At 36.3% G+C, this 14,149-nt stretch overlaps 1 protein-coding gene across 4 annotated transcripts in view; it reads right to left on the bottom strand.

Annotated features, from left to right (window-relative positions):
* The window catches only part of LOC110835330 (tetratricopeptide repeat protein 37), a 45,582-nt gene that overhangs the window by 13,215 nt on the left and 18,218 nt on the right, over positions 1 to 14,149 (bottom strand). For all 4 annotated transcript variants that reach the window (XM_022075445.2, XM_022075446.2, XM_022075448.2 and 1 more), the window contains exons 9-16: positions 13,558 to 13,718; positions 11,614 to 11,749; positions 8,664 to 8,848; positions 6,122 to 6,313; positions 4,567 to 4,781; positions 4,296 to 4,483; positions 2,866 to 3,082; positions 678 to 947 (exon numbers count right to left, since the gene is read on the bottom strand). In XM_022075445.2, coding sequence (XP_021931137.2) covers positions 678 to 947; positions 2,866 to 3,082; positions 4,296 to 4,483; positions 4,567 to 4,781; positions 6,122 to 6,313; positions 8,664 to 8,848; positions 11,614 to 11,749; positions 13,558 to 13,718 — 1,564 coding nt within the window. The remainder of the gene's footprint in view (positions 1 to 677; positions 948 to 2,865; positions 3,083 to 4,295; positions 4,484 to 4,566; positions 4,782 to 6,121; positions 6,314 to 8,663; positions 8,849 to 11,613; positions 11,750 to 13,557; positions 13,719 to 14,149) is intronic.

The following is a 14,149-nucleotide window of genomic DNA, read 5'->3' as shown; positions in this document are numbered from 1 at the left end:
CTGCCCACTTCAGAACAGGGGCCAGTGATGGGATCTTGTGGACACAGCAATAATTGTCAAGCCTGATTTGAAGCTTTCATGGTAACTACGTATTATGAATTTTTCTTGAAACGGTGTATTCTCCATTCAACCACATGACATGGCTGGTAGCCTGAGAAGAATCCATTAAAATTTAAAGTCCCACAAAAGGAGGGAAATTTCTTTTTTGGTAGTGCAATATTAGCTTTTTTAAGGACTCTGCTTCCTGGAATTAGTAACACAATTTTTGGTAATGTGCTCTATACCAGGTATAATATTTATATGTTACCAGAAACATATTCATGCTTTCATGATAACAATGTATATTACAGAAAGATGTGACTGAGATTTAGATGCAAGAGGTTTCATGTTGTGAATCATACCCTTACCATCCTGAATTGTTAATTTAAATGTTTTGATAAAATACAGACCTCACTTAAATACCAGTCTGTTTTATGTGTCTCCTAACTTGTCAAAATTAACTTGTCCCACTTCAGAAATAAGTCACTATCATTGTACTGCTTTCATCACACACACATTTCCTAATTTTGTACAAATAAAAAATATTACTAGTACAGGATCACATTTTGTAATCTCATTTACTGTTTCCTCTATAAGTAAAAATATCCTGATCTGATACACATATTCCTAATTCTCACCTTTATAATATGCCAAAGACAAGCCACATTGTATAATGAAGTCAGCTTTCTTAACTTCTTGGTAGTGACAGATGGCATCTTCATACTGGTGCAACTGAACCAATATTCGCCCATGATTGCTATGCACCATGTCACTCAGGGCAGAGTCCTCATCTGTTTTCAGCAGCTTCTGGGCTCTTTCAAAAGCTTCTGCTGCCCCACGATACAATTGTTGTCTTTCCAACAGCAATCCCAGCATATTATATGCACAAGCATTCTCAGTAATGTGACCTAGAAGAATAAAGAGTTTCACAGATATTTAAATTAAATCACTATATTGTTTCTTTGTACAAGTGACAATGTTTTATCGAGCAAAAGTCTCTTGCCCATATCAAACCTCCAAAAAATTTTATAGCCAAAATATTCTAAATTAGGTGATGGAAATTTGTCTTCAAACTAATCTCATTTGCTATGGGACATAAAATGGCACAAAATAAAGTACAATATTTTGAAAACTGTTTCTCATTTGCATCTTTTTTCCCCCCTGCTTATCATAAGTGAAATAGGATGTTACTTTTAAGACATTCTGAATAATAAAGTAGGACTACATTATCATTATTATCATCATCATCATCATCATCACCACCACCATCACCACCACCACCACCATTTCTTCTGTTTTCACAGATTTTTCATAGTACTTTTCCTCTAGAACCAGAGGTAAACCCCACCACCCAGGCTTCAAGTACCAGGTTGTAGAATTTTCCTTACAATGTCTGATGTTCCTAGCACGGCTGATTTGTATAGAATCTATAGAATGCTTTCCTGGTATTATCTCCAGTTATTACTTTGGTCTTTTAGATACAACTCCTGTGGCTCAAATGATTATCAGTATGATAAAACATTTATGTTCCACATTTGCTGAATTTCTATACTTTAATTTTTGTATTTTAATTTATTTTCAAACTCCTTCTGTATTACAGTTCTATCTGATGGTACTGCTACATATATCAGAAAGCAAATTTTATTTTTGTTGTTTTTAATTATTATGTATGGCATATTTGCCAGAATCTCTCTATCAGTTTGTACCAATTGATTCCATAGTACTGTTATAACTTCATGTTCCCATACTAACTTCAGTATGTGTGAGTACCAGTTTTCTGTTGTTTCAATGCCTAATGTCTTGCACATAACACAAACTTAACTCAAGAATAAGTTCAGTTTTAGAACACATCTATAACAGTAATACCCTTATTTTGTCCGAAATCCTTCCATGTTTCTTGGTGGGTTATCACAGTAACATCATCTCAAGTGTGCATTCTACTCAGATAGTTAAAACACGGCGTATTCATAAGGTATGTATAGCAACAGAAATTCTGTATGTGTTCTTTTGGATTTGGCAAAATGTTCTGTCATATTCCGAGAAAGCTTTGTGCATTAAAATGTTTTAGTTATGTAGACATGTTTTAGTCACAGGGTTAGAACACTGTGTATTTTAAAGGTACTAATACGTTTTTAAAAGTTCCTTAGTGGATGTGTTTTGTGTGCACGTTTCCAGAATATGAGAACATTTTGTTGCTGTGGATGTATTTTAGGAGCATCTTTTAGTATCGCAGCAGACTGAGGATTTTTTCTGATAAGTACAGATTGTTATGTAGTAGTACAGAAAGCAGACATAAATAAGATATACAATGGCTATATTTGTGGGTAATACATGGGAAAGGCTTTTAATTAAAAACCAGCCATTGAAATTGTCTATTCAGAAGCTTTAGTTTTCTATTAGGAAATAAAACAAATTTTCATTCATAACTCAAAAATCAGACTGTAAACCACATAAGATAAAATGTGTTTCATCATTCATTTCATACTGGACTATTAGACTGACATGGTGCAGAAAAACCATAGCCTACAGACACAAGGCAGCCGGTCACTGCGGCCACATGGTCTGACGCATAGGCCTCGCACGCTTGGACACTGGGACTATGGGTTCAAATCCCACTCAAGACATGGAAGTCTGAATACACATGTTTTAAGAAACTAAATGATTAAAAAAATATTTTGGGGGCATCCCCTGCAGTGTCAAAATACTAACATTTTCAAACAAGATAACACAAAGAAAAACTTCTCATGGGTTCCAGCTAGTAATTTAAAATGTTGCTAATGTTAACAATGGTATCTGCAGAGACTTGACAGCTTACAATAAACTCACCTGTGTACCAAACCATAGCATTTTCAGCCACTGGAATAGCATACATCTTCTCAATGCTGTATATATAATTGGGGTCATTCTGATTTGTGGACGTTTTCAGAGTGGATAAGACACAATGAGAGTATCCAATACAACTCTCCATATGGATTCCCAACTGTGTCGTGTGTCGAAATAGGTCCATAGCATCTTCATGGTTCAAGGTTTCAGCTATCAAAGCCTGTAATCAAATAGCTACTTATGGATATCTTTCTGTTGTTCTTAGGAGCATTCACTGTACAGTATTCATAAAATGAAAATCTAGAGGCATAACAGTGGACACACTAGAACTGATAGCTGTTTATATATTTACTAGTGTAAATGTTAGAACTAAACTATTAATGTGAAACACTGAAACAACAACGAATCTAAATTTCTTGTACTATTCAACATGGTAATGGATGAGATAATAACAAGAGAATCAGTAGGGCAAGAGTGGATTACCAAAAATTATGAAACAACAAATATATGAGAACCAAATGAAATCATCTTTGAGGAGAAATGGAAAAGCATGGAAAAATTGTGGATCACTTGTCAACCAGATAAATGTGTAGTTACAAAAATAATCCAGAAGACACGGGAAATGGAAAAGATAAAACAATAATAATTAAATTAAAAAAGGGAAACACATTAAGCACTCACAAATTAAAACAGTGACAAATGTAAGTGTTAAATAAAATAATGCCAGAAAATTTTACTCATTACTGAATAACATACTTTGTAAATGGGAAATGCCTAATGACAAAAAAATATGTTCACTTGAAGAACATGTAGCAGAAACTTTGACATGTACCAAGCCAGTTATTAGAATACTAATGGTAGCAGAGATTAAATTATTAAGAAGTGTAAAGAAAATAAAGAGGAGGCTAGGGCTCGATTTTGGGCTGTTGCGCCACAGTAGTAGTAGTAAAGAAAATAAAAAAAGAAAGTAAAGAAAGAATTGGAGAGAAAAATAAGATGTCAGGAGAGATATCACACACACGTGGATAGAAGGAGGAAAATGTTTCAGATGTTTTGGACAAGTGTGCTGTCTCCATTTCTAGGGCTGAAGTGACACTAGAAATCAGCTCCCCTGTATCCAATGGCCCAGGTTAATGTTGTCTTTTATGGAACCAAGAGATTCATTTCAATGTTCGTAAGATCTCACCACTGGTCCCTAACCCAAGACCACACAAATCCCACCCACACCCTTACATCATATTTCCTTTATTTTATTACATTGCATTACAATTATTATTATTATTATACTTCTATCTACACCAAACCCTTCCAAGTGGTTCTTTCATTCAGGTTGTTGAACTAAAATTTTGTATGTATTTCTTGTCTGTCATCTGTGCAACATCACAATAATGAATAAATCATAATTTAAATTATGAATGCTAGAGGACAATCACCTGGCCAATCCAACTCTCAGTGTAGGATGGTTCAAACCTCTGGGCTACTTTGAATGCTTCATGAGCCAAATGGATTTCATTTAAATATAAATATAAAGTTCCCAAGTTAGTCCATGTTATAGCATTATTGTTCTCCAGCTGTATGGACTTGATGAATGCGTGCTGGGCAAGATCCAAATTGCTTAGTTCTACAAAAAAAAGAAGAAAAATATATTTTAGTGGACTACTTGTAACATATCAAGCGAAACTAGCTTCTGCTTCTAGCACATACCTACAGATGCTGCTATGACACCTAACAAGTTCCAGTGTTTCCAGTCCTTTGAGTCCAGCAGAATGCTTTTTTTAACAGCAGCAAGGGCATGTTCTTGTAGCTGTTTTTTCACATTTGATGACTGCATATAATTAGCTTGCAAGTGGTAAACATGTGCTACGTCATGCCATATCAAGCTGTTGTTTGGACTCAGGCTCAGTGCTCGACAATAACACCTGTGTAAAGTCATCATACATATATTTTTAAAAAAATCTGTGAACAATAACATTTATGTTCCCTAAATGCTTACATGTATATATAAAAAGTTGTTGGAAATTATAATCTGATAATTCACTTAATGCTCTATCTCTGAACATACATTTTGCTAGTTCAGATTTATATTACCTGAAAGTTGTCAGACATAACCTCAAAGTTCTATACTGTCACGTCTGAAAATTTTTAAGACACAAAATATTTGCATGTTTATGGTATAATATACATTAGAAATATCTTTATATAATAAGAAACATTGGATAAAATTGAAAATGAATGATCATTTACCAAGACTAGGTGAACTGAATTAGTGGAAATTTATTATGAAGTAATTGATGTGGAGGTTGCTTTATAATCAGTAAGATCTATATATTCTTATCTAACAGACTTATACTCACAACTACAACACATACTGCTTCCCACAGCATGGCATAAAGGTAAGAGCATCAATTGTTCCCATAGCACAGTACACATCACTACACAGCACAGATCTGTTTAGTTAATTTAATGGTATTTACTAAAACGTATTCATCAAGAAAAGTTTGGTTTACATTGAATTATTTTTAACTCCCCGAAATATTGAGTTGGAAAGTTATGTCATCATGCATGCTTAAGCAGATTTCTAGTGTGAGACATTAATATAAGTTATCAGTTCTTGGCCTTTGGTATGACTTTAATTCAAATAATAATTTGCTCTTGAAACACTATACATATTGAAATTGCATCTTATTCAGGGGTGCATGGTATTTGGGTAGATATGGTATGATATCCCAGCACTGGACATGATTCTGAGGTAGTCTGACCACCTCCAATTTTCAAAATCAATTTACATCCTCTTCAATATTATGATCTCTTTTCCTTATGTGGCACCCAACTGGTCAGTTTCAAGGAGATCTCCCCTACAGAACACACATTTCTTGCCTTATCCAAACAAGTTACAGTCTGGCCTACTGTAACCTCCTTTAATTCACTATCCTAATATTTGGTGAAATAAAAATATAACAAGTTCCCTGTAATTTAATATACTAAACAGCCTTATGATTTCATCCCTCTTAATGTGACCAACAAAAACAATGGCAGGTGGCACAGAGAGAGACACAGAGATGTCTACAAATGGCAACTGCTTCTGAATACTTTATACACCAATTCTCTGAAGCTGATTGGCTGATGAGGACTGTCCAACATTCGGCCATCACCATTCATGTCAATCATTTTAGTCGCTTCCATCACTGACACAAATACTCCACTATAGAAACATTTAGTTTTGTATCATTAGCACCTTGCTGCTCTAGAAATCCTTTACCTCACTCCTTGCTGAAACACTTTCTCTTTGTCCAGGAGTAAAAGTTCACGTTCTCCCTCACATCCCGAAGGATGTGTAATCCATCTCTTGATACACAAATGGGAATAACGCTCTGGTAGTTGTGCTACCAATGTGCAAGCATCACCAAGTAATTTCCACAAACAAGATAAATCTTTGTGTTCTCCAACAGCCCTGTAACACACATAATAGAATATTTCCTAGAAAATTAATTTAAAGGTATACATAAAAACACATGTTTAACTGAAAATTGTTTCCTTTCCCTATGTAGTTCTTCCCTTTAGCCATACTGAAAGGCTGAATCTGTGTAAATCAAAAGAGTTTAAGGAAATCCAGTTCTTGGACAACACCTGTACTCTGTTCCATCTTCATAAAAGGGGAGATTGACTAAAGTATACAATGCATACAAAATGTAAATTCTAGCACCACTGAAGTTGACCTTTTCTAATGGCACCAGTAATAGCAGAGTGGTCTGGGGTCAGTGACATTTGTGTCGGTGTTGTGTTTAGCGCCTCTCTGGCTGGGTGATGATGTCATCATGGTGGATTCTCCAAAATGCTTTCATGCCTGAGTGGAAATACCACACCCTGTCATTACCAATTACCAGAAATGCATATAGTTCTTCATGTAAAGTGCTATTATTACTGACCAAAATTGAAAATTTGTTGACAAATTCTAATAATACTCCCGGACACCATATACGTTTGTCCAAATGCTTGTAATCATCTTCAAGACTACATGGCATTATAGCCCAGTAAACGGTAATCCAAATTTTATATAACTGTTGGTATTAATGATTGGAAGGCTGTATTCTTTTAATTATCTGTTATGTTACAATACTGATTTTTGAAAATTTTCTGTAATTTGCAGTTGGAAAGTATTTTACGGTAAAATTTTCTTTAAAAATAATTTAAAATGGCAAAATATGCTAGAAGTTTGAATAGAGTGGCATTTGCTCCAAGTTTTATAAGTTATATATATTATACACAGTGTGTCTGGATGAAAGGTATCCAAAATAAGAAATTTATATCTCAGAAAGTAATTGTCAAACACGTATCCGGTTTATGTCGTCGGAAAGGAAAACTCTGAAAGTTTTTTTCTGTGTATATAAGTTTCCTAGTAAATTTCAATGTGGGCTCCCCTGGTGGCACGACAAATATCCAGACAACAGTAGACCTCGTTTCACGTTGTTTGAAGCATGTTTGGTGTTACCGTAGCCACAGCGTACCTTATGCGGGCTTTCAGCTGTTGAAGGTCGTTGATCTTAACCTGGTAGACAATGTTCTTCACATAACCCCACAAGAAAAAATCCAATGGGGTTAAATCTGGCGACCTAGGAGGCCAAGCGATTGGTCCACCTCTGCCGATCCATCTCCCAGCCATCTCTCTGTCCAGGTGATTCCTAACATGGTGGCAGAAATGTGGCGGCGCCCCATCTTGTTGGAGGATAGTTTGAGGTGGTAATTTAGGCAGCGCATACAGCTCCAGCATGTCCAAGTATGAACGTCTGGTCACAGTATTTTCCGAAAAGAAAAACGGTCCAATCAACTTGTCATGCATTAAGCCGGCCCACACGTTCACTTTGGGGCTGCCTCTCTCCAACTCAAATGTGACATGTGGATTTTGACTGCCCCAAATCCTGCAGTTGTACCTGTTTACAACTCCATTGACATGGAACGTCGCCTCGTCCGAGAAGCACACTTGGCGGAGGAAATCGGGTGATGCGTCAATTCTTTCTAGCATGTCCACAGCAAAGTTTGTGTGTGCTACTTGGTCAGTCGGTTTTAGTGCATGAATCATTTGAATCTTGTACGCTCTTAGGCAGAGCCTTTTGTGTAGCACATCGTGCACTGTTGAACGTGGAATTTGTAACTGCAAGCTAGCAGCACGAATTGATTTGCGCGGACTTCGCTGGAATGCCTCTCTAATGCAATTGACATTTTCTTCAGAGGTCCGTGTCTTTCCAGGAGATTTTACACGCAACAGACTACCTGTAGTCCTCAGTTTGTTGTCCCAGAACTGAATGCTTTTCTGTGTAGGAGGTTGACGTCCATACTGCATTCTAAAACGACGCTGGACAGCCGTAAGAGATTGCAACTCTGCTAGCCACTACACACATTGAACCTGTTCCTGTGGTGTCGACATCGTTACTGAGCTCACTGAAGGTCACCAGCTGGCGCATGCGCGTAAGCTGGGCATGAAAAAAAACTTTCAGAGTTTTCCTTTCTGATGACATAAACCGGATATGTGTTTGACAATTAGTTTCCGAGATATAAATTTTTTATTTTGGATACCTATCATCCGGACACTCTGTATTGTCTCCATCGTCACTACTCTAAAATATTTGTAACTCCCTGTCATAGTACAAGTGTCACAACCCAGAAAATCACAATCCAAATTTCATCACCCTCAAATCTCATACATTGAAAGTAAGACTTTCAATGTGCATATGTATATGTGCAGTAGGCAGCCAATTACACACACCCCAGAAGACAATATATTTCAAAAAGCACTTCACACTCACTTTGAGAGGGCATCTACAGCATCCTGGCAACTATCTCTACAACAGCCAAGCAACTGGCGAGAAAAATAGCTTCCGCCTAGATACAAACATGTCTCTCCAAGGCCTTTCAGTGCTGGTACATATGTAGGATTTTTGCTTAACAAATTCTTAAATTCCTCTATTGACTCTTCATAAGACCCAACAATCTGCAAAGGCAAAGTAAATGAATATTCAAACAAACTTGTGTGAACACGTACTTCAGGAACATACTAATGTACTCATGACTGATTAGTAAATTAAAGAGTAATAATGTACGAAATGCATATGTTACATGGTACCAAATAAGCATGAATGGTAGGAAAATGGAAGGTCATTGGGTACTAACATGGCATTTTTTTCGACAGATTGAGGAAAACCAAAAACATTCTCAGCTGGGATACAGGTGGCCGAACTGCAATTCAAAGTGAGTACGATTACAAATCTAGAATATTACAAGTACACCGATTCACTTGGTAATGTAAATTTCAGACTAAAAGTCATATATCAAGATGATGCAACCACTCAATAACTGAATTACAAACAGAATGATTGACTGATTTATCTACAACTGTTTTATGGTGCTTTACCAATGCCCAAGTTTATGTCTGCTGAATGATGAACACTGTGAAGATTACGAAGAATATAAATTTACATACTGAATATGAAGGTATCAATGGAAGATTACAACAGTGAATTAAGGATGTGGAACAACAAATCAGGCAAGCCTAAAAAAAGGAAAGAATTACAAATTGTCGCTAATACTAACAAACATAAATCATGGAGAATGAAAAAAACAAACAAAGAAAGATTATACAAGTATTATGTTATACATTGTTGAATGTCTGTGGTATACACATTTGAGAAGTAGACTCAACTCTGGCCAGAAGTTTTCCCAACCAACAGCTTTAATCTTAAAACAAAACAGTAATCTGACATAATGACAACTTGAACAAGTACATACAGCAAAATTTCAAAAAATCATGCATATAAAATATAACCCTGACAACAAGCACTGTCCAACGTATTATTGACGTAATGAATCATTGTCACAAGAAGCAATGAAATAAGAATGCAGACACAAAATTATTTCAAGCAAACCTGCAAATGCAGTGTAATAAGACACCACCACTGTAACAATCATTTAGCAAAACTATCTAATTCCATAGAGAAAGCCCTTCTTAAGGAGATGACAACTGCTCAGTTGGTCAAAAAAAATTCAACATCCTACACATCCCCTTCGAGATAGTTAATTTCCATTCATAAAAGCCAACCACTTTTCAATATCCTGAGGCAGCTGAATCTATGAAGATGGCTGTCTTCTAAGTTGTAGTGCCATGAAGTCTGGTAGAAGTTTACTTACTTTTGAGAGCTGCTTGCTGCCTCCAGCATTCACTGTCATGATGATGGAAGCAGAAAGCATGTCTGAAACACTGGTAAACTTATACCAAACTACACAGCGCAACACAAAAGACAGCCATCTTCATACCCGCTGCTGCCACAAGAACCTGAAATCCTGCTCAGATCAATCCAGTCAAAAATCTCATATCCTATTTACTTAAGATCCATTTTAATACCATGTTCCAATCTATGCCTATAGTTTCTACTTCCCTACAGGTTTTCCAACAAAAATTTTGTATGTATCATTTAACTTTCCTATGTGTGCTGCATTACCTACTCATCCCATCAATTTGATCTCTCCAATGACATTTGATGGAATAAAGATTATAAAGGTCCCCATTACGTAATTTTCTCAAGATTCCTGTCATTTCCTCCTTCTTAGGTCCAAATATTCTCCTCAGCATCTACTGCCAAACACCACCAATACATGTTCTTATCTTATGACAGATCATCATGCCTATAAGAAACAATAAGCGAAATTATGGTGTTATATCTTTCAAACTTTATTTTTAGAGAGGATATTCGGCACACATTTAATATACTTAATTTAAACTATTTTAAGATGGATCTTTAAACAAACAGGGTGTGTGATCTGTAGGGTCTATGTTCATCTGGATCAGGACAGGATCAAATGGTGGGCTCATGTACATAGTACCTTAACAAATCTTCAGGTTCCATGAAAAGTGGCAAATCTCTTGACTAAATGAGCATCTACCATAGCAGCCATCACCAATGCACACGTCAAGGTCACAGAAGAACTTCACCTCATTTACAACTTAGCTCAAAGTCAACAGTATAGCATTTTGCAACACTGAGAATTCTAAGCTTCTGGGCTACACTGTCTGTGTTGTAATGTTGTATAACGTTGGCATGACCTTGAAGGATGCAATTTGGTGATGGCTACTACAACGTTTCCATAAGTCTGTTAGAGACTTCATACTGTATAAGTCTTAAATTATTCTTTTCCTAATCTGGCTGAGGCCCACCCTGTCAAATGGGTATGTGGGAAAAGCAACCACAGCATGACAATGATTACTCACCTCCATCTTGCACTGTCTAGAATCCATGAAGCTACACCTTCACTGTCCCACATATTTCCATGTTATGGTGCTTAATTCAGCACCAGGAACAACTTTACCTTCACCTAGTATTCCATTACACATATGCCACACAAACTCAACTTGTATTTTGCATAGCCTATTCAGTCTCTTGTAGGATAAGTAAAGTAAACACTAAGGAACATGTATAGTGGGAGTTATACAGGATTAAAACAGACTAAAATAAAGTTTACCTGATAATATTTAGTGTAAAAACCACACATCAAATTTAACTGAAATTATGTTCATTTGTTTAGAAGATGAAACATCGTGGGCAGATACACATGATCTTCATCATGATGCATTAAATTCGTAAACTAAATACAAAGAATCCATAATGTAATATAATTTCACAGAATCCACGGTTTTGTTAGTATCAAGTCTTTATCACTCTTCTGCACATTACAAGAATATGATCAGTCCTCACATGTGCTTACCTGTTTGATGGTGCCCATTTGGAATGCGGGATAAACTGCATCTGGTTCTAATTCTAGAACACGCTGGTAAGATTTTAGAGCTGCTGTATAAGCTCCTCGCTCATAGTATGCATCAGCCAAACTCTCCCAGCAGTGACTAGAAGACAAATCCTTTTATATAACTACTATTCTGACAAAGTAAACTATGTACCATTATAGTGAGATCAATCAAGCATCAGGAAAATCTAACAAAGATGTTCCTAATTTAATTCAGTCACCTCAAAAATATCAGCAACACCATTTCAGTACCAAGCAGTCTTAAAATAAGTACATAAAACTTTCTTTGCATTATGATAACTGTCTTCTGGGATGTTGTGCTGGGTAGTCTTGTAGATATTTATCAACATTTCAGAGGTGCCTGATGCTTCCACCATCAGGGAAATGATGGAGGCAGCAAGTACCTCTGAAACACTGGTAAACATCTACCAGACCGCATGGCACAACATCCCAGAAGACTGTCATCTTCATACTTGCCACCATGAGAACCTGAAATCTTGTCTTTCACTAAAATAATCACAAACCATTTTATAAATGTACTACGGCAATTGTTTGGGAAAACAACACAATTACATCAAGCAAGCTGATTCTGAAGCTATACTGAAGTAATGTAACACCTGTATAATTACTTAGACAATTGGATGCATTGATGAAAACAGTGCAGAATAGTTGACTGATAAGTTTATACTCAATTCAGCTACAAAGTTATGAACCAACAAAGAACCCCAAAAATTAAATTAAAACTAATTCAATGTAATTTCCAGTTTAGGCATTTCTTCCAGACCACATATATAACCAATACATGAAAAACAATCACAAAAATAAAACCATTTCTAACCAGTTCCCATAAACCAGACATAATGCGCAAATTTGTTTTAAAGCACTAGCTTCTCCTTTGTTTAACACAAAACCAGATATAAATTAAATAAAACCCAAAAATTAATAATAATAACTGAAGCTTTCATGATTTTCCAGACAAGGGTATGGGGCAAGGGAAGCCAAGTATGAAAGATGACATACCACTATTTTACAATCTCTTAAAACATTAGGTATTTAATAAAAATTCATTTATAAATAAACGTGTTAACACAACTGTGATTTAACACACAAGATGAATTAAGCCTGCAAAAAACAAATGAGCCCAACAGTTACAAACATGAAAAAATATAGTTGAAATAGACAACGCAACAGAATCTTTTGGATCAGAAAAGATAAATAAGCATGAGTGTCTAGAAAATGTAATAATATCACAGCAGTCCAAATAAAATAAGATTTTCACATCCCTTACCAAACACGCCCATTTTGTTATATTTGCATAAACAATCATGAATACAAGATTGCTGTCTTCTTTGTTGTAGCATAATGTAGTATGGAAGAAGTTTACCAATGTTCTACAGGTCCTTGCTGTGATCGCCCTAATGATGGAGGCAGCAATGACCTCTGTAACATTGGTAAACATCTACCAGACTATATGGTACTACAATCCAAAAGACAGCCATCTTCAAATTCAATCCTACTTAGTCATGAATACAGACCAAGAAAAGACAGGAATATAAACTCAAAGTCTCTTTTCTGTGTCACCAGTACGTGTGTTTAAATCTTCCTTTATACTGAACACCTTCTCAACTGCACTGACTGCAAAGATGACTGTAAATAATAAAGAATCTGGAAGGAACCAGATGTCCTTCATTGTAGGGTCATCCCAGGTTTTCTTAGAGACAAGAGGAGAACCCTCAGATTAGAACAGCTGATCTCTGTACTCAGAACCGCACTTGGGACCTTCCACATACAAAGCAGGAGATTCTTCATCAACATATAAAACTGTATTCTTGAAGAGAATTTGGATATTTGGTGCACACCTGATTAAAAGTGAGAACTTTAAACTTTACAGTGTACGTTAATTTCTACCTGTCAGTTGGATCAGCCCTGATAGCAGACAGAAAACTACTGATTGCTTCCTGATGGTTGCCCTGTTCTGTGTGGTGAAGTCCAAGACGCAGCCAAGCCCACTTTGCTTTAGCAAATCCACTAGTCTGGGTGACATAGGTCAAGAGCTGGATATTGGCTTCCTGTAAGCAACAATGTTATGGTTAATACAAACAAGAAGCTAATCTATGCACAGACACAATGTTTAGGTGGGGTACCTAGCAAAGCACAGAACTTGTGACTTACTACCACACAGCCAATGGCTCTTCGATTGCAGGTTCCAATTATATCCCTGCTTTTGGGAGAAGTCTCTCTCTTCCCTTCTTCTAAGCCACGTTCTATCTTGTGCTGGCTATCACTTTGCAGTTGCACTGCTGTCTAAATAACATGACTGATTCACCGATAGAAAATACAGTTTAATCATATATTGAACAAGATTGTTCATAGTGAGAAAATAAATAGTATTGTTAAAAATGAGTATAAGAATTCTTAAGTGCACAGTAAGACATCCATAAGGTCTAAAGTGAGAATAATCTGGCAACTCAGCACCCTAACAATACTGTCACTTGCTTTA

Source organism: Zootermopsis nevadensis, unplaced genomic scaffold, assembly GCF_977971745.1.
Source record: "Zootermopsis nevadensis isolate Lab colony 2312 unplaced genomic scaffold, Znev_1.0 Znev_ptg000016l, whole genome shotgun sequence".
NCBI lineage: Eukaryota > Metazoa > Arthropoda > Insecta > Blattodea > Termopsidae > Zootermopsis > Zootermopsis nevadensis.
Note: the sequence above shows the minus strand (reverse complement) of the source record. Positions and strands in the feature narration are given on the sequence as shown.